The sequence below is a fragment of the Dermacentor variabilis genome, chromosome 1 (assembly GCF_050947875.1).
Source record: "Dermacentor variabilis isolate Ectoservices chromosome 1, ASM5094787v1, whole genome shotgun sequence".
Taxonomy (NCBI): Eukaryota; Metazoa; Arthropoda; class Arachnida; order Ixodida; family Ixodidae; genus Dermacentor; species Dermacentor variabilis.
The window spans coordinates 238,474,340-238,501,283 of record NC_134568.1 but is presented as its reverse complement, the minus strand read 5'-3'; the positions used below and the strand labels follow the sequence as shown (position 1 = coordinate 238,501,283).

The window sequence follows — 26,944 nt, the reverse complement described above, 5'->3', positions numbered from 1 at the left end:
TCGGCACGTCGTCTCCCTGATGCATGTTCACAGAAAAATATTTCGCATGCTGATTCCACATAGTAATCACCTCCAAGAAGGCACGTTTCTCGGACCTTGCCGAGTAGTACGTCACTCGGAAGTCCACCGGACGTCTTTATTTGGATGTGGGACACGTGGATATTTTTGGGACGTCCATGAGACTTTTGCGTTGTCTGGGAGACTTACATGAAGTAAGGCTCGCATTTTTTATGGACAGGATAAACTGCAGCAAACATTCGCTCACTAAATAAGCGACCGGGATGCTCACTCGATGACCGCGAGCACTCGCGGTCACGACACTAGCGCAATAAGGAGTGCGAGCGGCGGAGAGTGCGCGTGCTTGTCCCGAACGTTCCCTGCTGCTGCTCCCTTCACCATTACAAATGTGTCGCGCCTCCCAAACTCAGCAGATCACGTGACCTCCTCCAACACTGGGCGCGCGGGAAGGTAGCGCACATGAAGCCACCAGCCATCTTGGTTCACCCTCGCATGCTTGCCCTCGCAACCGCCGCAACCTCTAACACACGGCGAGCGGGCTCACCGGGCTGGGCCACGCGGGTCGTGGATGTGGGACACCACGGCGGCACCGACAGTGTCAGCGAAAATGCGTCTCGAGCGGCCGTATAATTATTATCGCAGTAAAAGGTAGTTCCTAATTTGTTAAAGGTGTTTGCAACATGTCAACCTCTTTTCAACGTACATATATATGCGTATATAGTAATTGTTGGAAGCGAAGATCCTTGCACCATAGCCGTGCGCGTCGTCGGCGCAGAATGCAAAGAAAGCGCTACTACAGTAGCTCAAGTCGAGCTGTCTCTGAGACCATTTACACACTCGATGTGCACCTTCACGTGTCAGCGGAGCCTAGTGCTCTTTCCCTTCCTTATTTCTTTCTTTCCGTTCCTTTATCCGTTTCTCGCAATGCGGGGTAGCAAACCGGACGTTTGTCTGGCCCTTTGTTTTTATCCCCGCTCTCACTCTAACAGTAGATTAAGTGAAACATCCACACAGGCTCGCTACCGCACAGCTGTTTGAGCAGCGGAGTTTCTTTTTATTTCGAGCAATTCGTTGTAGACAATTCATTGATGACTACTAAGAAAATACCTGGAATGTTCTGGCTACTGAAAGATCACTCAAGACATCCATATGAATTTATAACAGATGCGCTATGTAGCATTACTGGAGCATGCGAATCGTACGAATTAAGGTTTGGCTTTTCCCATTGAAAGCCTTTTCTCAAAGAAACGGCCAGGAAGGGGATCTTTTACAGCCTTACCACTTTCCAGCTCAGAAAACGAAAATATGGAAGGATTCGCCGCTCCATCGTATAAAATCACAGACGTCACGTCTATTAAAGAGCCAGAACAGACAGCTTCCTCAGGATAGGAGTAATTGTGAACCGCTACTAAGAAGAAAACGTATAAATGAAGATGTCCAGGGAAAAGAAATAAATTCTTAACACATGTACCAAATTGCCACGAACTTCCGTTTAAGCGCACGCTAAGTGCACACCATCATCCCCACCCCCTCATTCTAATGGCAATAGTCATTATGCAGATCACTCCATAATGGCACGCGATGCAATGAATCGAGCCACTTTGCCCTCGTGCTTCACGGAGGACTAAGGTTTGGCGTTGCAAGCACGCGTTCGCGATGCGCGACAGCGAAAAAGCATATTTCTGGCGCAAAATTTCTTTTGTGATGTATTATTCATCTCAAAAGAAATCCAAAATGCTCGTCAGAGGGAACGTCAGTTCTCTACACATGATGTGGTGCCAGAATTGCTTATGTAAACGCATTTATCAGTGGATACGGGGGGCCCCTCCGCTATCGCAAGTGCATCTCGTTCCCTCTCGTTTGCTAGACAGCTTATGATGATCAATATTGTCAGTCATCCAGGAATTAGGTAATCTCTTTTTATTAATCGCTAATAAATTGTAAATGTGCAGTTCCCGCTACTGTCCGAGTGGTAATCACTTCCAGCAGGCTTTTCACGACAACAAAGGAACTATCCTCCAAAATTGCTAAAACTGAGAACGGGGGTCATGTTTCTTTTAACACTGATTACGACAGGCTGATTGCTCATGCGAAAAGCAGACAAAGGATGTGAGTATCGTTTTGGTGGGTATACTAATAGTTTATTTCGCGCCAGCCAAAAGGAAATCGGAACCTGTAGTGGCCAGCCGTGGCTAACGTGCGCTGCGCTGATCAATCGCAGAACACGAGAGAGCGTTCATCTACCTCCGAATCCAGGCAGGCGACGAGATGAGCAAGCGGTCCAAGTTTGTCTTCATAACGTGGCTATCCGAGACAGTCGGGGTGCTGCAGCGAGCCCGCATCAGTAGTGACAAGGCTGCGGTCAAGGAAATAATCAAGGTGAGTCAATGGCTTCAGAATATATTGTTGGACTTTTTAGTTTGTCATGGCTTTCAAACGGCGCCAGAGAACACGAAGGACAAAAGGAGGAAGCAAGACGATTACAAAGTGCATTGTCATCGTCTCGCTGCATTCTTTTCTCCTCCGTGTTCTACACGGAGCCGCTTGCAAGTCTACTCTCACGCAGCTTACGCATACGCCCGTACACGAACGCAGAATTTAATCTGCTGTGCTGTTTCATAAGCTATGTCCGGGCGAAGACATTCATCAAACTTCAAACGTATTCCCAAAAGACAAGCTTGTTCCGATCAAGGCTCGCAGCGATAAGGTGAAATGCGTTAAATCGAGTTGTTGTTTTTTTTTTTTTAAGGAAGGGGTATGAGTGAACGAAGTGGGGAATTAAAGCATAAAAAAAATTGTACTCAGAGCTGAAATGGCATGGTGCTTCAGTCCAACTTTACGAGTGCGGGGGCAGACGAAACCCATCTGCTCCGTCTGTACTGTCCATGGTGAATACACGAACTATGGAAGATTGAATAGCCAATCGATGCTGGATAGCCAACTGCCTGCAGAACGTTTGGCATAACATCGATTTTTTGTGCTTTATTACTATCCTTTGCCCCATCCCGCTAGGGCCACAGCGTCTGCAGTATGTTTCAAAATGCAGAAATGCATAAGTAAGTAAATAAATAAATATACGGTCTGTCACAAATTAGACAAGCTTGCCTGTCATCCTTTTTGTAGCGTCATTGAGCTGAAATATGGGCGGGAACAAACGCAGTGTACAGGACAGACACTCTGAGTGAGCGTCTGTCATGTCCACTCCATTTCTTCCCGCCCGTATTTCCGCTCAACGACACTACATAATGCACCAACTGGCCCAACAGTGTACGCTTCTGTCATTCTTTTGGTTCGCTTCATTACAGTCACAAAACAAAAATTAATAGAATTTATGCTGTCACCACGCAGACTTGCAGAATAAATGGTTCATTTTTATTTTGCTTTACGTTGTTTTGCTCCTAGAGACTGCGCGGAAGCAAAAGCGTGATGCACAACCGCACATGTGTACAATATTAAACCGGCATAGCGCAATGAGTGAATAAGGTATATGTGGGTAGATGCCCCAGTAGTGGCTACGTTGAAGCAGACGGTGGACGGCACTCTATGCGGCACTCGCCGTTGGACAGCCGGAGGGAGCATGCGTGCTCGTACAACTGCGAAAACCAACGCAAAAAGAAAAGGATTTTGTCGAGAGTGGTTTCGCTTAAAACAGTATAGTTCATCTTTAATAGGGCAGGGGATATGCGAAAACTATGCAAGGGCGCTTTTCGGGAAACAAAGTTTGACCAACAGAAGATTGCGGACGCCGCCCAAATTTTGGAAATGAAGCAGGTGCCATAGAGGAAGAAAATGAGCTAGGAGGACGCATTCCCATCACGCAGCCAGCCTTCCCAAGCCAACTCTCCGTGAAGCCATCTATTTTGCTTTTTTCTCCGTCAAAAGGTCGGCCCAACACGTGACCCTGCGCTCGGCGCACTCGGCCCGGTGTGCTTGGTTCGTAGTAGGTTCTCACCTATGCGCACTCGTTAGGAGAGCGCTTTGCCAGCCTGCTTGCGCGCCTTTTCTCCCGATATGCTTGCGCAACTTCGGTCGTTTATTGCCTCGTATACGTTCATCGTTTTCGCTGCTCAGCGCCAGAGCTGTAGCCGCACGCTGCGGTCGCACTCGTTGTATTTTCGGAGGAGCCGCGCTGGAGCGCAGCTATAGCGCCCCGGCGGGAGACATGATCACGTGCTGGGCCATATGTCTTTTTTTTTCTGTTTTATCCCGTGACGCTCTCTCCTAGTTGCTTCCTTCCTCCATGGCAGTAGCGCCTCGGTAGCTCCGTTGCACCGCGGTATCTCAATCGGTAAGATCATCGCATTCGTAATGCGAAGACATGGGTTCGTATCCCACCTGCGGCCAGTTGTTGTTTTTTATCGACTTTCATTTCCACGTACTTCTCATTTCTTTATTTCAATTAAGAACTGCACATAATTTCCCCTGTGCTGTCCTCAGTGTCATTGTTTGTTGGCTTCTCATAAGACAAATAAAAATCGAGCCCCATCTATTTCCTTTCTCCTCGTTGAAATATATATATATATATATATATATATATATATATATATATATATATATATATATATGTGTGTGTGTGTGTGTGTGTGTGTGTGTGTGTGTGTGTGTGTGTGTGTGTGTGTGTGTGTGTGTGTGTGTGTGTTGTGAATTACTATTAAAGTGAAAGAGCCTTGAAATGCTTCTGTAAGTTACTTTGATATTTAACAGACACAGATCTATGAATGACACACGATGAACCATGGGCAACCGAAATTTTTGAATTTGCATTCATCTCTTGCACCTATATAAAATCTCAAGATGATACAGGGTCAAAAGGCAATGAGTGCCTCACAGAGGTCCCTGATCCCGCCCAGCAGTACAGTTCACATAAACATGCACGTGTTACAAACAAATTTAATAATTAAACAAAGAATTGTACTGATTGTTTAAGTCTACAGTACAAATGTATCGCTAGTTTAAGTAATATTATTGTCTAGGATAATACACACCGATGTACAATCAACATAAATAACTCGCAATATTCACAAGCAAAAGAAACAGCAGATGTGTGCGGCTATGAAGAATTACAACCTGATTTCCAGCGAAGCTGTTTCAGCATTGCCATTTGTTGGGCGTGTTGGTAAACTGAAAGCATATTTAGCGCCAGCAAACAAGGACGGAAGGGAGAAGACACCACAATGCGCTGGTTCTGTTTCTTTCGAACAGTTTCGAAGAGTTGCGACAAAAGTTTCAGTTTCCTGTAATTATATCGCATACATTAAAAAGTTGCCCGTATATGACTGTTCAGTTCAAAACCCTGCCCGCATGTAACGCTTTTGAGCACTTCTCTTTGAAAATGTTCAAAAACCCCGCAATTCATCAACAAACTGGTTAATTCGCCTTAACATTTACCATGGTGCTCCCCTCCCCCCGACCCACACAAATTCCGCTTGATTTGATATTGATTGAGTTCACAGTTTATTTATTTATTTATTTATTTATTTATTTATTTATTTATTTATTTATTTATTTATTTATTTATTTATTTATTACAAATACTTTCAGAGCCCGAAGGCATTACAGAAAGGAGTGGTTAATACATATACAAGTGTGCATATACATATACAATTTATGAAAATACAAGTTAACAAATAAGTACTCTGAACTTAGTGTCGATAATGGCAGCGATGGATGCAGGAAGGTGGTTCCATTCTGCGCTGGCTTTGGGAATGAAAGAATAATTATATAAGTTGGTTCGGCAAAATGGCACACCAACCTTGAACTTGTGGTCCACACGCGATGAAATGTGCGTCGGTTGAAGAAAAAGATGATGATAGATATGAAGAAATTTGATGATAGATTTTGTGAAAGAGGCAAAGACGAAGAAATTTACGACGTAAAGACAGATCAGGCAGGTTTAGTGTGTTCTTCATTGTGGATACAGAAGAGCTGCAGACAGGAACTTTCCCAAATTTGCATAAGCTATACAAAATGTTCCCAGGTCAATACAGGGACACATGCCCGTGGTGTGGCGCGATACCCACACTTTATCACATCACATGGGGGTGCAATACGAATAAGGCATTCCACAAAATAGAAAATCCGAGTGCGGAGCAGTGGGAGAGCGTGCTCTCCAGCGGCGACCCTAGCCTCCAACGGAGGCTGGTGGATCATGCCCGACGAGCAGCCACGCTCAGTGGTGCCCTGGAATAGGGGCGCCAACCATGCAGGCCGGAGATCGGCATCAACCAATAGAAGATGAAGACATCCGACCCGACCGCTGAATTACTCTTTCTAGGGCAATAAAGTTTACTTCCTCCTCCTCCTCCTCCAGGATAGGTCGTCAGTAATATTAATGCCAATTGCCAAGGTATTTTTAGGAGTTAACGGGATTCAAGGGGGCTCCTTTAAGGTAATAACTGTGGTTTGTACTGTGAGGGCGCCGGGTTATTCTCCTGGTTTTACATTTATTAACGTTTAATTGCATAAGCCATTTGTCACACCATAGAGATAATTGATCGAGATCTTTTTGGATATTTAGTGAATCAGATAAATTTGGTATTTTGTTGTAAATTACACAGTCATCTGCAAAAAACTTAATTGATGAAAAAACAATACTGTCAGGAAGATCATTTATATATACAAGAAACAACAAAGGGCCCAGTACAGACCCCTGTGGTACGCCGGACGTAACAGAAGAAAGAGAAGAAGAATCGTTAGCAGTTACATACTGAGTACGGTTTGAAAGAAAATCTTTAATCCAGTTAAATACGCTAGTGCCGATATTAAGTTTACTAAGCTTAAAAAGGAATAAGTCATGAGGTACTGAGTCAAATGTCTTTGCGAAATCGAGGTCAGTAGCTATAAGTAGATCATTAGTAAACGTTAGTAGTTGGGTCTCACACGAAAGCATTTTCCTAAATCCCATGTTGAGAATTATTAAAAAAAGAATTGTTCTCCAAAAATTCAATTAGCTGAGAATGTATACAGAATGTACAGTTCTCCCAAGGCAGCGAAATGCATTGTGTTTTGCTCGTAAAACACACTCATAAAGATCCGAATCACTTGCACGCGCAATTTACTGCAAATGCCATAATTAGTCCCTTGTCTGCAAAATTTCCCTACATATTGCCCACAACACAACCTTTATTTTCGCCAAATACAAGCGAAGTCCCTTGTTTAGTTCACCGAGGACATCGCTGAAATCAAGCAGGAACGTCTTATAAAGCATGAGATTATGGGGAAAACGATGACGGCTCAATAATTACTTGCAACGCTTTTAACTGAACCAGGAATGTAAAAATTTTGTTGCACATTTCACTTACCATGACGCCCCTTCCCTTTCCACAAAATTTAAACCTGTTGTAACTTACAGCTATGTCGGCACACTTGGAAGCATAGCTGATAGCGCCATATCACACGCTTTAGCACTTGAATAAGAAATTTTTAGCAAAGGTGGTGTTTGATCCAACCGAATATAACTTCGCACAAAGTTCTCATAGCGTACCCTAATTTCGCTAAATTTGGTCTTGGTGGCTTTTATAGGTCTGCCAGGGGAGCGGGCTCAATTCTTTCCTGCTCGTTAGAAACGAGCATAATACTCTAGAGTGCTTGCATATGTAATTTATTGCGAAAGCCCTTATTACCCATCTATTTCTAACTTTACCCACACATCACCCATTACGTTACCCTTAGTCGCCAAACATAATGAAGCTGCCTCCTTTAGTTTTCGGGGAGAAAAACAAGTGTTTAAAACAATCAGTTTGAAAACTATATTCCTGTGGGATGTACGAATGCTTAAGTCGTGTTATTCTGGTGTTTATGATGGTAGCTATTAACGTTTACTTCTTATAAATTAACTGGTGCAGTAATTTCAACCGTGCGGGTGTGGCTCGATTTTGCATTGTGATTATTCCGGCAGTTTTTACTAGGGCGCTTGGAGAATCTCTAAGTCGATATTTATTGAAGATGAATCTGATTGCTTTTCTTTGTACTCCCATCAGCATGTTAATTAATTTGTTAGTCGACGGAAACCAAGCTGAGATAGCGTATTCTAGGGTTGATTTCACGAGTCCATTATAAGCTAGTAATTTAGTTGCGCGTGGAGCTTGGCGTAGGCCCCGCTTAAGAAAGAAAAGTCGACTTAGGGCCTTTGAAGTAATATGATTAACATGGGAATTCCATCTCAGGTCAGACGTTCGTGTTAGACCGAGATACTTGTGCTCTGTGACTGTTGTTATGGGGTCATCGTTTATGGTGCAAGTGAACTCCTGTACATGGTGTTTTCTAGTTATTCGCAAAAAGAACACATTTTTTTACATTGAGAGTAATTTGCCGCTGCGTACGCCACGCAGAGACTAATTTCAGTGCATTGTTTAGAATTACATGATTATATGACGAAGTAATTGCTTCATACAGTATGCAATCCTCAGCGAAAAGTCTTATGTTGACGTGAATGTCAGTGGGCAAGTCGTCAATGTAAACTAAAAATAGTGCAGGTGTTAGAACACTGCCTTGAGGCACACTAGAGGTAACCTGAGTTAGGACAGAATTCGACTGGTTGATCTGCACAAATTGTGTCCGGTTATTTAAGTTGTCCTTTATCCATTCGCTAATAGGCCCCTTCCCGAAAGTGTGCTCAAATTTTAACATTAGTTTCTAACGTTAAACGCGATCGAATGCTTTTGAAAAACCCCACCTATATATACTGTGGCGAGGAAAGCATATGCCGTCTTGAAGAAGACAAGTCCGCTCGTCGAAACATTGGCTCTTGCTTTCACCTTGTTCTCGTTTTGCTCATCGTTTTGAAAAATCGAGGAAGATCTGTTTGGTTTTGGTTGTCTATGCCACTGGAGGTATCACGTATTAATTCGTTTAGTTGAGTGACTGTGGATGAACCTTGACGAAAACCATGCTGAACCGTGGATAAAATGGGGTTTTGCTCGAGGTAAGTGTTTATGTGTTTAAAGGTGATGTGCGCAGATAGTTTACACACGGTGCTTGTGTGAGAGATTGGCCGAAAGTTAGAAGGCTCATTTTTGTTTCTTGACTTGTGTACTGGGATAATTTTAGCAGTCTTCCAGTCATTCAGTAAAGTACACGTAGATAAATATTTGTCATAGATTAAGGTTAAATAAGAAGATAGTATCTCAGCATACCTTTTAAGAAAAGCGTTTGCAATTTTGTCTGGTCCTAAACCTTTATTATTGTCCAAATTCAGTAGTAGGTTTAGCACACCGGCCCGTGTTACAATAAGAGGTCCAAGCAATATGTTAGAGGAAGATTTAAAGTGCGGCAGGTTATCATCGCCTACTGTAAAAATAGAGTGAAAACCCCCCGTGGTTGCTCAGTGGCTATGGTGTTGGGCTGCTGAGCACGAGGTCGCGGGATCGAATCCCGGCCGCGGCGGCCGCATTTCGATGGGGGCGAAAATACCCGTGTACTTAGATTTAAGTGCACGTTAAAGAACCCCAGGTGGTCAAAATTTCCGGAGTCCTCCACTACGGCGTGCCTCATAATCAGGAAGTGGTTTTGGCAACTAAAACCCCATAATTCAATTCAAAAATAGAGTGAAAGTACTCATTTAAGTTGTTAGCTCTGGCTTATTTCTTCCGGCGTAATTGCGGTACTGGGGTTAGATTTTGGCAACAGGTGGTCCCAGAATTTATGAGAAGAGGACTTTAGTAGTCACCAAGAGTGATTTGAAAGTAATTGTATTTAGCTGATTTTATTTTAGCTTTCATAGTGATTATGGTTAGAGTGAGTTTTTGCTTTAAGTTTGCCTGAGCATTTTTTTTTTCAAAGTTTTTTTTTTCAGCCTTCTGGCCCTCCGTTTCGCGTGGAAGATGTCACGTGCAATCCAAGGATTGCGTGTGTTTCTTTCCTTTGTTCGTGTGGGCACATAGCGGTCAACACAGTAGAAAATAATAGATTTAAACCTTTGCCGGAGTACTCCTACGTCCCCACTGGGAACGCTGGCTAGTCGTTTCAAAGGCGCTTAGTTCATGAAAGAGATAGTTTACTATGCTGTTGTCGTCAGCTCTGTTGAAATCTAGAAAAGTATTGATTAGTTTTGGTGGTAAATTAGTGTCTTGAATAGGGAGAGAGCATAGGCTTATTTTATGGTCCGACATGTCATCGATCAGTGCCACCTTAGCTTTATCTACCGAAAAGTGGCCACTCAAAAATATCAAGTCAAGGATGTTAGAACTGCTTCCTTCGACACCTGTAGGTTCGTTTACAATTTGACAGAAGTTAAATGCGAACATCATGTCTATAAGCATATCGGAACATGCGCCTCTACTTTCTCAAGTGTGCCAGCACATGCTTGTTAGGTTGAAGGCGCCAACTAGGTCTAGCTTAGCTCCAAAAATGTGTTTGAGCACGTATGCATATTTCAATCGCATGCGTATACGATTTCGGAAGAAGGGCTACAATACACGCAGCCGACAACAATTGGGTGAGAGCTGAAAAGCAGTCTGCATAAAATGGCTTCCACGCCTTCTATGTTAGGCAGTATAGTAAAAGGAATGTCCTTGTTTATAATAATCGCTACGCCACCGCCAAGAAATATTCTGTCTTTACGTTTCATAGCATAATTTGGTGACGTTATTTCGAAATTTTTAACACCATAAATAGTTAAAAGCGTACATGGGCGGCTACAGAGGGAAGAAAAACAGTACACAGCGCCCACCAGTCGTCATCATCAACATCAGTTATTTGCCATGTTTCGGTGACTCCTACGAAGTGAGATTCGATGCTGAGAAGTAGGGATTCTAGCAAAGTTCATTTTGGTAGTATGCTACGTGAATTTAGGCTGGCAGAGCTTATTTCTCGTTCCGTTGCGGAAGGCGGGGCTAATGCGCGTCTGTCTATATTATAGTTGTTTTTTTTTTAGAACTAGACAAGTCAAATGGGTTTTCAGTAAGGGTTACCTTGTTGCTTTGAGCGTCCCATCGGTAAGTGTCACCATTTATGCGAAGTTTATCGAACGTAAGAGAGACTTTAGCTTCAAAGTTTTTGTATGTTTTCGCGAAGTCCCAGAGCTTTTGTCTGATGCCGCGCACACGGGCTGAAAAATCCTCTCCAATCGAGAAGTTCGTCCCTTTTAGTTTGTAACAGTTTTTTAAGGCATTCCCTTCATTGCAGGATTCGAGTAATTTCATTATAATGGGCCTAGTTTTCCCAGCTACTGGCCATCCAAGTATGCGGATTCGCTCTATATTTATTGGTTGAAGCTTTAGAATGCTCTCGACGATTCTGTCAGCAAGAATTCCTTCAAGTGAGATGGTCGTTCTCACTAGCTTCCTGTGGGATGCCGTAAACAATTAGGTTGGATCGTCTTGCTCTGTTTTCTAGGTCGTCTATCTTGACTTCCAGTGAACATACTACATGCTGTAAGTGTGCGACCTGGCTAACGCAGGACGAGATCTTGCTTTCTAGAAACGTTGATTTTTCAAGTTTGGCATCGATAGAATTTAAACGGTTTTCTTTATTATGTTAAATATCGTCAGCAATTTGTTGTAATTTCTTGGTTGGCTGTGCCGCGTCAGGACCAGGGTTTATCTGGACGTCCCCAGCCAAAAGCAATATTTGTTTTAAATGCAGCGACAGGTCATGTAGAGCCGGGCAGAACAACCTAGGGCACGCCAGCACGACCAAGCAAAGATCTAAATAATAATAATAATAATAATAATAATAATAATAATAATAATAATAATAATAATAATAATAATAATAGTAGTAGTAGTAATCTTTGTTTCCATCAACGTGACGGGGGAGGTAGGGGGAAATAACTGAACAGACAGCTTGACTAGACTCTGCATGTTCGACGCAGGTCATTTTCACGAGCATATCCACGATAAGTCATGATTACACAATGAAATTCGACAATTACACCTGTAAGAAGTTTGCTTATACGTTTGATGGTGGGAAGACACTGAGACTGCAACGCAATGTAGGCTATTTCTGGACGGAAATTAAATAGTCCCAGCATTTGATAATCCAACGACTTCATGCCGTAAGGCACACCAGTCGTCGGGCGCGGCTAATTGTAATACCTTATCCGGACCTCCCCCTCGCCCGCAGGTTAAATACAGCAAGAAGATTGTGTTTTCAAATAGGGACATAGTGGTCATGACGCAAGTAGCGCAAGCTCATACTTGTTAAGGCGGGAACTTCCCAGCGCCAGGCCTTCTACGCAACGCGAGCGTGTATGCCCGCGCGCCTTCCGCTACTGCGCGCCCCGAGGAGGCACGAAGGACAACACTCGCTGCCCAAAAGCATTGCTTACGTGGCCACTCTATTAAGAACGAAAATTTAGCTTTGTTGAACTTTCCAGCATGCCGCCGAAAGTGCCCGTTTTCAAAAGTGTGTGTGTGCGGGGGGTGATGCAAACGGCATACGTTGCTGCCCCTCCACGTTTGACATTGAGGGGGGCAATCTCTCCCCCCCCCCGGTAGATAAGCCTATGAGTTAGTTATCAGTTGCAACAGTCCTCATTATCATCGATCTCGCCCTCGAGACTCCAACTAGTGTTGTTATTCGAACAGAAACGAATATTCGACAGTTTCGAATAGTTAGTGCTCGAATCGAATATGAATCGAATAACAAGAACTATTCGATTTGCTTTCAAAATTTCGAATATTTGCATGGACCGAAAGAATATATATTGTTGTTTGTAATGCATTGGCTTACTTAGGGTTCTACCATAATTTTTTTATGTTGTTGTTGTTTTGCTACAGCAATTTATTTTAATCGGATGGAGTATGTAACGCAATTCGGTTCGTTCAGATACCTGAAGAAGCGGGTACTGCTTGCACAGTCGCAATATCCAGGCGGCTAATTAGGAAGATTGCTATTTTTCAATTATTTAATGTAGCACCTAAGTTTCAATAGCAAATTAATGGTGAGCAGCAGTGACGTCAGTCACTGCTTTACGCCTGATGGTCTTGCGATTTCTGGATAAACAAACACGACTTCCCTGCAGCCAAGCCTCAATTTCACGATGGCAACATGTGCTCTAAAGTGAATAATTACCAAGTTAATTAGTAAATATTTTTATATAGACACATAGGCATTCCGATCTCAATGTATGTAATTTCTGCCTCTTCCTGAAATGCACCTTTTCTTTATTGATATGATATAAGGAGATGTTGACACACAATTTAAGGCGCCGGCTACTCCTTAGCTCTTGAACGGGTTTAGCTTCCAAAATACAGGGTACAGGATCACATATCAAATAACCTTTTCATAGAAACACCAGTACTTGTCAAACAACGTTTTGACAGTAACACTATGACGTAAGAAACACATGGTACATACAATATACAAGTTAAATGGCTCTACAGTTCTGTAGAAAAAGACTCTCAAAAATACAAATGATACTTTCGCCTAATAATGCAGTGTCTAGTCAGCGGGTGGTACACGCATCACATATAGTCACAGCAGAACAGTCAACATAGCATAATCCACAAACACATACATATATACAGTGACATTGAAATGAAAGGAATAATAAAAGCGTTCATAACGGCCCACAATGCCGCTCTCGTCAAGAAAAGTCTTTAGTGCTTTTAAAGCGCTCTTCTGCAAGGACTTTGTTGGCCAAGGACCAAAAAGTTTCTTTAAACTGAAAAGTCTGCGGTCTAATGTAACTAGGGTTCAACTAAGTCGGCGTCTTGGTGTGTCGTGATGTGTGCAATCTAGGAGGAGGTGATGTATATCTTCGTCTACAAATCCCCATTCAAATTCGGGGGCTTCCGCACGGCCAATTCTGTGTAAGAAATGTTTTGTGTAGGCAGTGCCCAGCCTTAATCGGTGAATAAGGGTTTCCATATTTCTGTCTAGTGACAATGAAAATTTGAATTCAGTAAACGGATCAATATGATACAAATCCGAGCTCTTAGAATTCTGGTCAAACCACGTGTTCCTACACATTTTGAAAAACGTTGTCCTTATAATACAGCGTAATTCATTCTTTGATATTGGGAACGGAACCACATTTTCTTTTAGGTGTGCTTGTCCAGCTGCTTCATCGGCTGCTGAGTTGCCAGGAATGTTACAATGCCCTAGTATCCACCGGAATGCTATACCTTAAAAAAAGGAACAGCGCCGTCACTTGCGCGTGCTTCATATTTGAGCCCGCCGCTTTGCGCGTGCTTCAAGGACAATGACGTTCTGGCGTTGCAAGCACTGGGCCGCTATGCACGACACTGAAAATGTATACTTGAAATACATTTCGTGAAATGGGACAGAAAAAAGGAGACAGTGAAGCGCCAAATGGGGCGCTTTACTGTCTTTATTTTATTTCTATCCCTTTTCATTAAGCGTATTTCGCGCCACAATCAAGTATACCTAGGAAACCAAAGCACCAACTTGCCCAAGAAGAAGTCCTTTTGTAATTGAAAATGTAGATTTTTTCTAAGCGCGCCGCAAGATAATCCCTCGCGTAGTGAATAATTGACCTGAAGCGTGTGTCAGACGGAATGTCAGTGAATGAGCTGTCTCTAGACATAATATGGTGTCCATGGTGCCAACATGTGCACATTGCGATTAACGTAAACGCGTTGTGATGTGCTTGTGTAAACGAATTTATCAAAGAAAACGTTGGTATAGCGTTCAACTATCGCCTGTACGTCTTGCGTGCTCTCAAGAATTGAATATCTCGCTGCTATTATTATTATTATTATTATTATTATTATTATTATTATTACTATTTATTTATTTATTTATTTATTTATTTATTTATTTCAACCTAGGTGTGCACTGTGGCTACCTGCGTTACGCCTATCAAGCAACTCATGCCGTAGCAAAGCCCGCCAGCGGTCCTTCACACACCTACCGTATTATTTTTGTAAAAGCTTTGCGAGGTGATTTCGCCGCACTGTCAGAACGTGGTGCGGCCAGCTCTCTCTCTCTCCCAGTGCGCTAATCCACTCAGCGGTGCGCGGTGATGAACGTGACGCGTTCTCCGCCAGAGGGCACCGCAGCTCCTTGTCGTCAAAGGCGTCAAGCTGAAGCGAGCCATCGTGAAAAACGCGCAAAATTCGTTAGCGTCAAGCACGTAGGCGCGGAGTTCGCCAGACGACGGCTGTCGGTGCTGGGCGACACTGGCGGATGGGTCGTGTCACAAATCTTTGCGAGAGATCGATTGAGCCACACTGCGTAATACGACTGCAGACAAGATGACTGAAAAATATTCAGCACGGGCGCAAACACTTGCTGCCGCATTTTCATTACTTTCGCGAGTTTTCGATAACTGAAAAAATCAAAAAGCGTGAAATATTCGTGAAATAAGAAAGCGTGAAATAATCAAAGTCTTCTGATCCTGGCGCGCGGTCTACCAGCCGTACAGTATAAAACGACCGCCGATGAAAATATGACGAACACTTAAAGCTCGATAAAGCCTTCATCGACCCTCGGTAAGGCTATTAATCTCATTATTCACAAAGGCTGTACGTCATAATGCCATATTGTAAGCGCTGTTTATGGTCTTCATCTTTGTAGTTGTATATAATCATTATTATCGTAGACCTTGTAAAGACGACCTGACGGCGGCCGAAGAGACGTGCCGCCGTCCTTTGAAGGAAGAGCCCACGGCGACGCTGCAAGCGGAGCAGCGGCTGCTGCTAGCACGGCCGAGAATGAGAGCGCTTGTTTTGTTGCTCGTGGATCGGCGAGCCGATCTACGGAAGTGCGTGGCTGGGATTATGAATCATGATGATGATGGATTGCGACGATGATGATGATGATGATGATGATGGTGATGATGGTGGTGGTGGTGGTGGTGGTGGTGGTGGTGGTGGTGGTGATGGTGATGATGATGATGATGATGATGGTGGTGGTGGTGGTGGTGGTGGTGGTGGTGGTGGTGGTGGTGGTGGTGGTGGTGGTGGTGATGATGATGCAACCTTATATTCTTCCGCGAGCTCTGTCTGTGAAGTCCCGAATAAGAGCGTTGGCTCGACCTCCGTATCAAATCAGCTCAAAGAATAATATGAGGATAAGAATAATAACTAGAAAATAGTATTTTTGCCAGCGTGCTCGCAGTGAAGAAGTTAGTCTATTCCAATACTTTGAACTGGTCGAATTAGATAAACGAAAAAAGGAAGGAAAGAAAAATAATCGTTTGGCAAAGCGTAGTTCTAGTTGCCGAATCCGCACTAAAAATTTTACTGCGGTAATGTCTTAATGACTTCTGAGATGATAGACGCACGTAGTATAGTCCATATCACGGCCAGCTCTCGAACGGCGACTAATCCTGCCTCCTCTAGGTGCTCATTAAATTTGTGTGCGCGAGCGTTTCTCTTTTCTGAGGCGAAAGCCTTAAGTGATTCATACCCCTGACGGCCCTGAAAAAAAAAAAAAGTAAAACGTCGTAAACTCCAATGGTACAAAAAATATCAGCAGCAGCAATGGCTCATACCCCCCTAAGCAAGCAAAAAATACAATGGCTTATATCCCCGTAAGGCTGAAGCTACAAACGCTCAGCAAAGTGAAGCAAACAGTGCATACATTCATTGAAACCACCCATACAACAGCGTACGTTTCAATCCAATGCTGAGAGGATGCAACGTAAAGTCCAAGAGAAACGTCGTTGGCGCGAGCCTGACACCGCTATAAGAGCGCGCGAAGCCACAGCTAAGCGTCGAAAACGAGCCGAAGAAGCCGAACTGCGAAAGCAGCAACGCGACGATGCGAGACGACGCATTACCAAGTGTGCAGCAGGCCCTCGCCTTCATGTATTACAGAAGTGTCACACGCTGCCGAAGTTTTTTTTTTTTCAGTTTTGGGGCAACATATTCTGCCCCTTTATCTGCGCTATTGTCGTCCCATGCATTGCACTGTTTCTTCTCAGAAAATTCAGACGTTATATTAGATCCTCCTGACACTTTCTATTTAGAGTTTTTAGTTGCACCTGCTGCAGCAAGCAAATGTTCAATACAATATCGTATTACTACTCGTGTCATAGTAGCCGGCAAGCGATGGGCAACATCCCGCGAAGGGACCACGGTGCTGCCAGGGCTCGTGATAAGGCAGTTCGCATGCTCCAAGTGCTCCAAGCACAAAGCATAAACCGCAAGCGGCCGCACTGCGCTCACATTTCTGGTCTGGGCCTGTGAGCTGCAGCTCGGCTTTTTTCGTCAAGAGAAGCATTCGAGAGCAAGCTCCATCATTCGCTTGACGGCATTCCGGTCATGCCAAGATACCAGCATGCGAGAGAGAGGTTTCAATGAGCAGAAAGAAGGGATCGGCCGGAATAGCACTTCTCTGGCCTGCTCATCTGCTTGCGAGGTGTTGTATACTTCGAACGTTTTTGTAAAGCGTTAAAATTAGCGCCCCTGGCAAACGCTTAATGCATATACGCGGCACACTGTACGTATAAAGTGTATACAGCTGGTCTCACCTACCTTACGCAGTAACGCTATACCGTGAACGGTTTGAGAAAACACCGCTGCGGCCTGGAATTGAGTGCGTGACCTACGTAGTTAGCATAAAACGTCATAAAAAGTTATTAACTGCTTCATCTGCTAACTATTTCCATCCGTTACTGACTTAATAGGCATTTAGTAGCAATGTTGATGCTGAATTAGCAAACTTACGTATATATGCGGTCCGATCCGTGGCTTATTATTCTGTTCGACGGTGATCGTGAGGCGTTATTGTTATGACGTATCATTTATTTAGTTATGTTGAGTTAACAATTCCGTGCTGCTTTTCGGAATGCGTAATGGTACACAATGTGTTCGAAAGATACAGTACACAATAGTCTCTGCGAAACACGTGTGCGCCCACTGTTTCAGGTGGAGTTCTTGAGGTGACGGCCACAAAAAGTGATACGTACCACGTCTTTTTTCCTACGTTTTTTTTTCGCTCAGAGCAATATTCAACATGCATTACCAACGAGCCCAACAGTCCACCGCCCTAAACTTTCGCCTCCTCGCGATGCAGACGTATTCAGTATGTTTTGTTTGGTCGGTTCACGTGTTATTCGGCGATCGTGTTACGAGGGGTGATCCGAAAGTTTTCGGAATCATGCAGCCGTATACCTCAACGGAGAGTGGAACGCTTCTCCGCCTTTAGAGGTTACCTGTAATACGAGGAACTTAGTATATAAAGGTTTCATTGGCTCAAAGTAGACCATTATGGATGCTGTTTCTAGATATTACGGAAGCTTGCGATAACGTAGAGAGGGAGTTGCTATGGAATATCCTCAAGCAGGAGTATATAGATTCCGATTTCGTTGAGCTGCTCAGGGAAATACATAGAGAACTCCGAGTACAAATCGCTCGGAAAGGCAGAAGATCGATGCACAGAAATGGCAGAAATGGCCCCAGCGCTAAAACAAGGATGCTTCCTACCTCCATTGTAGCTCACGTTTTACGTTAATGGAATAGACACATGACTGGAAAGTAGTAAATTGGATTTTGAAAATCTTACGCACATAACGGCCATCTGGTACAACAGAAGGTTCTTTGGCAAGTAAAACCCCAGAATTATTATTTTTTTTATTTCTTAGCAACTAGGTGGTTCCTGGGCTAGTGTATGCGAAAGACAGTGCTACTAGGGGACAATCCAGGGGATTTACAGGTGTTTGCGAGTATGTACGATAATGAGGCGACATATCTCGGCATTAATTTTAGCACGTAGAAATTGGGAATTGCGACCTTTCATGAAGAAATGTGTGACCAATTGGCACCAATTCAACAGAAAGTCATAATCGCAGTCAAGCAATGTAAGAAGACTTCTAAAACACCCAGCAAAAACAGCTGAGGATGAAGGTGAAGTGGAACGCCATAAAAAAAAAAACATAAAGCCCTTTGGGACTACAATAATTATGACGTGGCACGAGCCATCGGAAAGCGGCAATGGTGAAGGTGCTAACTTAAACGCCCGTTCTGTCACATGACATCAAAGTTCTTGCCAGGGTTAGGAGATAACCAAAAGGCGGTCTGCCAATTGGCACTAGGTGGCCGCGGTATAACCGCAAATGAATCAGTGCAGGGCGTAATTGGTGAGCCTCTTTTGAAGTCACAGAAGCGCAGATCAATATTGGTTCTGAGGGAAAAAAAAACTAAGGAATATGTATGACAAGAAGGGGGCGGCTAAAATGTACAAATACGTGCACTTCAAAAACGTGGACACGGAATGGAGGAAGCAGTCAAGAAAGTTGGCAACCAAGTGGAGCGCAATTGGAAGTACAAGTAGGCAAGCCGGAGTTATCAAAAAGAAAGTGAGAGATACCGAGACCGTAAATTCGTTCCAAGGAATGGAAACAAAAAAGGCCATGGAGTTTTACAAAGATAGCAAACAAGAAATCGCGAAAGAAGACTTGTACAACACAAAAGGTAGCGCCTTGCTTAGTGAGTCCTGAGCTGGCTGCCTGAGGACGAGAACATACAGGAGCAAATTTTGCAACGGGATGAAACATGTGCCTGTTGCAGAAAAATCCAGAGATTGCAGCCAGAATCGTTGGGGTTGTCCACTTTCCAGAAGCGCTGTAGTTCGAAGCTGATGGGAGCGTTAACTGGTCATAGGTAGATATCAGTAAGAGACGATATGAGTAATTGTGAAAAAAAAAAGCAGAATGGAGATCAGGACAGGACTGTCACAGATATGAGGTAATTTTACAAGATAAAGCAGGCACAGGTAGAATTCTAGATTAAGACACGGTAACACGGAATTAGCTCACGCAGGCTAGGTGATTATTTGTAGGACTCCAATTTAAAGGGGATGCCATTAACGATCATCATCATCACAGATTTGCCATGGCGTGAAGAAAACTTAGGTCACGTAGATTTCTCTTTATCGCCAGGGGAAACGTCATCTCCACGGTAAAAATCCGCCGCGGTTGCTTTGTGACTATGGTGTTGGGCTGCTAAGCGCTAGGTCGCGGGATCTAATCCCGGCCGCGGCGGCCACATTTCGATGGGGACGAAAACACTTAGATTTAGGTGCACGTTAAAGAACTCCAGCTGGTCCAAATTTGCGGAGCCCCCCACTACGGCGTGCCTCATAATCAGATCGTGGTTTTGGCACGTAAAACCCCATTATGTAAATTTTAATTAACCTCCATGATAAAAAGCGGCCGCCCCCATATTTTACCAGCTAACCTTGAAACATTTGTTGGCAAAGATAACAGCTAATATTGGTTCACATTATGTGCATTTGTAATGCTATGGTTGTGGAATTTCGCGTTGCCTATAATAGGCTGTGTGCGAATTTGTTTAATTGTGCATGTCGCTCGTGTTTTCGTGCGAACATGTGTGTTTGAGCATGCCATTTTATGTGTGAATGTGTGCGTACGCTGCTTTGATCATTTAATTCGTGCACACATGCACACAATGTTCTTTTTTTTCTTCAGTCGTGAGAAGACAGGGCGCAAAGCTCGCTTCAATGTGGCACATATTTTAACTCCTCCGTTAGAGTTCCGCAGCAGGTCCCATATGCTGAGTCAAAAGCTTCCGAAAGATCAAGGAATGTCGGCGATGTTCATGAGTGTTTGGCGATTTATTGTGACGCTAGCATCAGTAATCCCGATTAAAGAGTGTTTAGAGCGTTTATCATCCGCATACATTCTGCTAAGACTGAACAAGTTGCAACTTTGGCTATCTCCAAGTGCTTGTTGGAGCAGTCGGCAGCTCTCTACTCTCTTTCGCAGTCGAAAAAAAAGACTTCAGATCTATTCATCGTTCTTTCAATACGCCTGACGGCCAATGCGAAGTAGCGTCAAAATAACAATATAAAACCACACGACGTGATTGAGTGTCGCTACCTTCATCAACAAAACTGCATTATTCGTACTAGAGGCGCTCTCTGGCGGCGCAGCAGCGTAATGCACCCCGTCGAGGCAGAGCAGCAGAATTGCGACAACCTTTGGATCATCCCTCTAACAAAAACGGACGCAGCTGTGTACAAGCACTAGCACACGCTACTAGCTGCCGCCATGTTTGTCCTCGTTTATGCAACTAGCATGCCGACGTAGTTACTTTAATTAATCTTATCGAGTTATAAATTTGCGCCCTACTAAGCACCTAGAAACGTATGCGAGTCAATTACTAAGATTATGTTAGCAACTACTTCAGGGTTTCTTTAGCAAGGGCCGAATTAAGCGACTGTGTATCGTCTATTATTGAGAGCTTGGCAATGACGTTTATCAACATTATTATTATTATTATTATTATTATTATTATTATTATTATTATTATTATTATTATTATTATTATTATTATTATTATTATTATTATTATTATTATTATTATTATTATTATTACTACGTATTATTGCTGCTAGTATATACTGAGCGGTTGCCCCTGTAATGTGCACGTCTGTGTTAAGCGGGCTTCATTCGCAAGAGCTCAGTGTCCGGCCACTTACCCAGTAACATGTTCGTCTCTTTCGTTCTCACTCCAGAACTTCGCCGTTGAGCTCCAGGTCGAGGACCCCGGAGAGCTCACCGAGGATCACATCAAAAACACAGTGAGCAAGGCCGGCGGAACTGACTACGGCACGGCGTCTTAGACGATGCTCGCCCCACCGTTTTCTCCAAGTTGCCAAGAACAACTGTCTCAAGAAGATGGGCTGCTCCACAGTTTCACAGCTCTCAACAGGAGAAAACTGAAGAACTAACCTGAAGAAAAATTCTTCCCACAAAAAAGAGACACCGCAGGAACGCTTGCCGAGAGGAGGAATAAACAGAATAAACTGAACCTATGATTTTTTTCCTCTTCTCCGGCGAAAGGAAACGCTTCCGATTTGTAGAATACTGAGCCTACTGCATGTGCATAAAGACAAAAAAAAAGGGAAAAAAAAGGAATCAGCAATACTCACTCGCAACATAATACTAAAAATATTGCAAGCTGAAGATTGCAGGTCCCGCTCGTTCACAAAAGAAACAATGGGGAACAAGGATGCTGTTTTGCGCAGTATCTTCAGCTTCTCGAGGCCCCACATCCTTTCTCATCAAGTTGTCTGAAACGAAGCGACCAAAGTCGGAGTGTCGTTCTAGCCATTGCGTACGCGGGCGAAAGATCGTCCAAGTATCAAAATTTTAAACACGAAACAAATTATTGATGAATAAAAAAGGAAGGCGTGCGCCGTGCTCCGATTAAGAATCCTTCAGGTTATTGTACACCGACAAAGTCTATACATAGTGCCCTTCGTTATCTCGCCTTAAATCTCATTAAATGGGTTTGTAAATATGAGGCGCTGACCACCCAAAAAAAATCGTACTTATCACCGAACACTCCTGTTGGGCTTTGTCAGGACTTAGTTCGGTTAAACGAAAGCGTAATTAACAACACTGCTCGGCTTTTGTTCCGGAAACGCCTCCTCAAACAAAACCAGCTTATAGAGAAAGAGCACCTAAAGAAACAAGGCTTTGGCACGGGCAAAGGCGATGCCATTTTCAGCACTCGCATCTCAGTGGCATAATTAATTGTTGGGCCAGTTGGTCTTGCATTGCTACTCAGGAAAGTTACCGCAACAAAAAGATAAAGCACACGGGAAGAAAAGACAAAGACGGGCACTTGTCCTTGCCTTCCCTTCCTGCGTGCATGGTCTTTTTGTTGCCGCTAATTTGCCGCATCAATGTCACTGAACTGAAGCACACGTGACAAGATTACTCAACCTCCAAGGCCTTGCTGCTCTAGCTGAACGCCTGTCATACACTACTCAAGTTCACCGCAACCTCATGGACATAAGTGCCTTCGTATAGATGCAAGCGCAAACCACGACGTTCAACGTTTTGTCCGCCTAGCTCGTCCGCCTGCCTCGAAGCGAATGTCTGGTGAGAGATCATCAATTGATAGAATCCCCCAAATGCTATCGCATTAGGTGATAAGGAATACATTGATTCATAACAGTTCTTTTAGCCGATAAGAAATAATGCGCGATGGTTTTTGCAGATACAGTTTTACAAAGAAGTGAGCGCGTCCGAGTCTCTAAAAGTTGTTTTGCGGTTTGAGATAACGATTCAATCTGTGATGAGTGCCCCAAACCGCTTCGCGGAGCATAGTTACATTATCTAACTGGACGGCAGCTGAACCACCACAGCACGATAGACCAGAACCGAACAAAACCGTTCCTGTTTATTTTTATTATTGATGCGAAAGCATCAGATGGCCCATTGAGCAAAAAAGACAGCGTCTGTCGTCTGGACAAGCAAAAAACAACAACTGAATTCCCACTGGCATTGGCGTGGAATTGCCGCCACGTCGCAAGCGCGCCTCGACGGAGCAGAGCGGGCGAAAGGGCAACACCTGCTGCCGCCATACCGCGTCAGGTGTTGCCCGAAGGGAGGGGGCATCGCGACGACACGTCGCCCTCGCTCTCGGAAGCCTGTGTTACCCGCACATTCCTTGTCCGCACAAGCTCTCGCATCCGTTCTAATTGCGCATCGATAAGGGCAAATCAAAACGCGCCAAGCCGGCCGAGCGCCTCAACGCGCTCGCTTGCCCGCGAGGAGTTCATAACTCGAAGGACCGCTCAGCGTTGTTCAATGGTCGATTAATGCTTTCGCAATAACTCATAAGAAGTGCTTAGGTGTCCTCGGGCTCTTATTATTTATTTTTCGGTATGGACGCCCTGCTGGATACTTGGGGACAAAAATAACCAGCGTGTGCACGCGATAACCGCGTGACGCCTTTCAGTTTCGTGATGCATTCTTATGCCGAGACCTCTAACAGTCTTTTTTTTTCTTTTCAGTTGAGGCCCGGATAAATTTGTCTTCGGGTGTAGGAAGTATTGCGCCAAGATGAGAGGACTGACGTTGAGTTCAACTAGAACATGCACGCACACCCACCCACACGCACGTATACACGCGCGCGCGCGCGCGCGCGTGCGTGCGTGCGTGCGTGCGTGCGTGCGTGCGTAGCACACCCATGTAGCACACCCATGGTCCTCGAAGTGCAACGCATGCCGCCTGCACCGCGCTCTTCGGTTTGATTCGCTGCAAGGCCAGTTCAGCATAAGTTCACGGTTCTCCTGCACTCGCTACTTTGGAAGTGCAGGCGTCGTGCAAGCTCTCTGTAGTGGACGACATGGTACAGCGCCAAATGATTCATGGTGCGCGAACGCAAATGTCTCCAGCTGCGGCTATATCAGTTACTCTATATATGGCATGAGCATGTTCTGTCAGGGCACCTTAATAAACATTTGTAACGGGCTAAATAGCCTTCCATCGTACGGTTGTCGCTCGCAGCGCGCTTTCGGACGAAAAAATAGCACCCACGGCTGCCATATTCGGTTCCCACGACGTAGTATGCGACCAAAGTCGGTGCTACAGTGAGAAAAAAAAATGGGGTTTTACGTGCCACAACCACTTTCTGATTATGAGGCACGCCGTAGTGAGGGACTACAGAAATTTCGACCACCTGGGGTTCTTTAACGTGTACCTAAATCTAAGTACACGGGTGTTTTCGCCCCCATCGAAATGCGGCCGCCGTGGCCGGGATTCGATCCCGCGACCTCGTGCTTACAGCGCAACACCATAGCCACTAAGCAACCACGGCGGGTGCTACAACGACAACGATTATTGCGATAGTGAAAAGAAAATACCCTCCCTTTTGCTGCGTGCGTATTTGTCAAAAAGGATTAATCATTTGTAGCAGACGCTCATTCCTTGCTGCACTATTCAGTTTGCAAGTAGGGTGTCGTACCGGAAGGTTTTCGGGTTTGGTCTGGTTCAGCCTTATGTATATCTTCCGGTTAATTCGGTTGAGGTTCAGCTCCAGAGCAAAAATGGTTCGAACCGGTTTGAACCGGTTCATACGAATTCATATACGGAAAATGAAAAGGTTTTTTTTTTTTTGACGACGATTTTCACTCTTACCCGCGAAGTTATGGAGCGAAAGATAGTTTAATGTAAAACCCTTCAATTTCGCGCGCCCTTTCGTGAACATCCTCGCATATTATGATGTATCCACGGAAAAAAAATCGCAATTCCGCCTGAAAGGCGAAGCATCGATTGCGATAGCAGATTAGTAGATAGCTGTACGAAGTACGAATAGTAGTTTTATCGGCGGTATAAACTTGTAAACAATCCCTTAGTGACTAAATTAACAATGATAGAATGTGTAAGCGTGACTCAACAAAGACGTAAAAAGAAATAGACACACAGAGACAGCGCTGTCTTTGTGTGTCTGCTTCTTTCTACGTCCTTGTTCAGTCGCGCTTACACATTCTATCATGGATTCAAACCAACTAGCCCTTCAACGTGTTTTAACTTAACCAGCACGGTGTCACGCGCGCACAGGTACACATGACCACATCTCGCTATAGATGAGCGCGGAAACTCGCTGTGAAAATTCTGGAGTGAGGACTAGCGGCCGCAGCAAGCGAATTGACCTCTATGCATGTCTCGCTTCAGCGCGAACGAAGCGTCGAAAGCACAGCGCATACGAAGCGACCGGCCCTACGCGCACTCTGCAAACGTCGCAGATCGCTTTGAAGATGAGGCCCGCGCGGGCGTGCACTTTAGCAACTTCGCAGACCGCTCTCAAGACACGAGCGCCGGCAATGCGTCCCCTACGGCGTCCGTCAAAGCGTCTACTACGGCGTCCGCGATTCGCGTGGCCAACGCCGCAGAAGGCGCCGCGGTTGTCTCCACTCTGTACGGAGCGGCGGGCGAGGAGGACAACGAGGCACTGTAGCAGCCGCCGAAAAATAACGCCCCTCCTTCCTCGCCTCACCCCCCTGCCTAGCGCGCCACAGGAGAGGGCACGCATCCGGGCTGCGTTCCTCGCTCGCACATGCGAGATGGAACCGCGTTCGCCGGCTCACCCTCACATGCTTTCACTCATACGGAAACTCACGGCGACGGCGACGGCAGAAATGCGCCTGGAGTGTCCATATAATTGCTATCGCAATAAAAGAAACTAAATTTTGGGGTTCTACGCGCCAAAACAATGATATGATCATGAGACACGCCGTAGTGAAGGACTTGGGATTAATTTTGACCACCTGGGGTTCTTCAACGTACACCCAATGCACGGTACACCGGTGTTTTTTGCATTTCACCCCCACCGAAATGCGGCTGCCGCGGCCGGGATTCAATCCCGCGACCTCGTGCTTAGCAGCGCAGTGCTAAAGCCACACCACCCCGGCGGATGCCCACGGGATCAGAAGTTGCCGCGCTTCGTTCGGCGGTTAAACTTATAGAACAAATGTCGCCACCTAAATGAGGAGTGTTCCGTGATTCTATGGCATCCCTTAAAAGCCTGCAGGCGGCACTGCGTCATTGGAATTATGAGCAGTTGATCTCAAATATTATTTAGATTTATTTAGACAAGTACCTGGAGGGCCACAAGGGCATTATTGCAGGGGGGTGATATTTGTAACGAAAAGAAAAACGTAAGCAAAAACTGAGCTGATTCAAAAAAGCAGACAGCAAGGTATACAAACGAAACATAAAAAAGGAAAGACGAGAGAAGAAAAAGCTCCGCAACAAGCTGACAGGCGCATTCGCATCATAGAAAAGGAAAGGATAGTTTATCGCACGAAGCGCAATGATATGCGCTTACGACAGGTTAGGCGATAAAAACAACTGAAACTCAAAGCATGTTTTACATTGATCAACACTCTTAGGAAGTTAAGAAGCTTATTCTAGTCCGTTGAAGAGAGCTGGAAAAATTAATTGCGGAAAACATGCGACAGCGCGTTTCAAGAACTTGAAGCTCATGATCCCACCGCAAAGAAATGAAATGGGGCGGAAAAGTGTACAAGTTCTTGTTTATTCCTCTGAGACCAGAGCAAATTCAGAAAAAAAGTTCCAATTACGTTGCTAAGCGGCGTTTTGCTAGTGTTTGCAAGTCAAGGTTTTCTTTAATTAACGTAAATAAATAAAATAACACTCCTGTGGAAGTTGTAATTTCCAGAAGCAAACCTGGCAGCGCGGTTTTGAATGCGTTCAAGTTTTTCTATAAGATAAGAGGTTTGAGGGTCCCGAGCC

At 44.5% G+C, this 26,944-nt stretch overlaps 1 protein-coding gene across 1 annotated transcript in view; it reads left to right on the top strand.

Annotated features, from left to right (window-relative positions):
* The window catches only part of LOC142573141 (coactosin-like protein), a 58,416-nt gene extending 36,712 nt beyond the window's left edge, over positions 1–21,704 (top strand). Inside the window, exons 3-4 of the mRNA XM_075682681.1 lie at positions 2,240–2,397; positions 21,409–21,704. Coding sequence (XP_075538796.1) covers positions 2,240–2,397; positions 21,409–21,516 — 266 coding nt within the window. The 3' untranslated portion in view covers positions 21,517–21,704. The remainder of the gene's footprint in view (positions 1–2,239; positions 2,398–21,408) is intronic.
* The last annotated feature ends 5,240 nt before the right edge of the window (positions 21,705–26,944 follow it).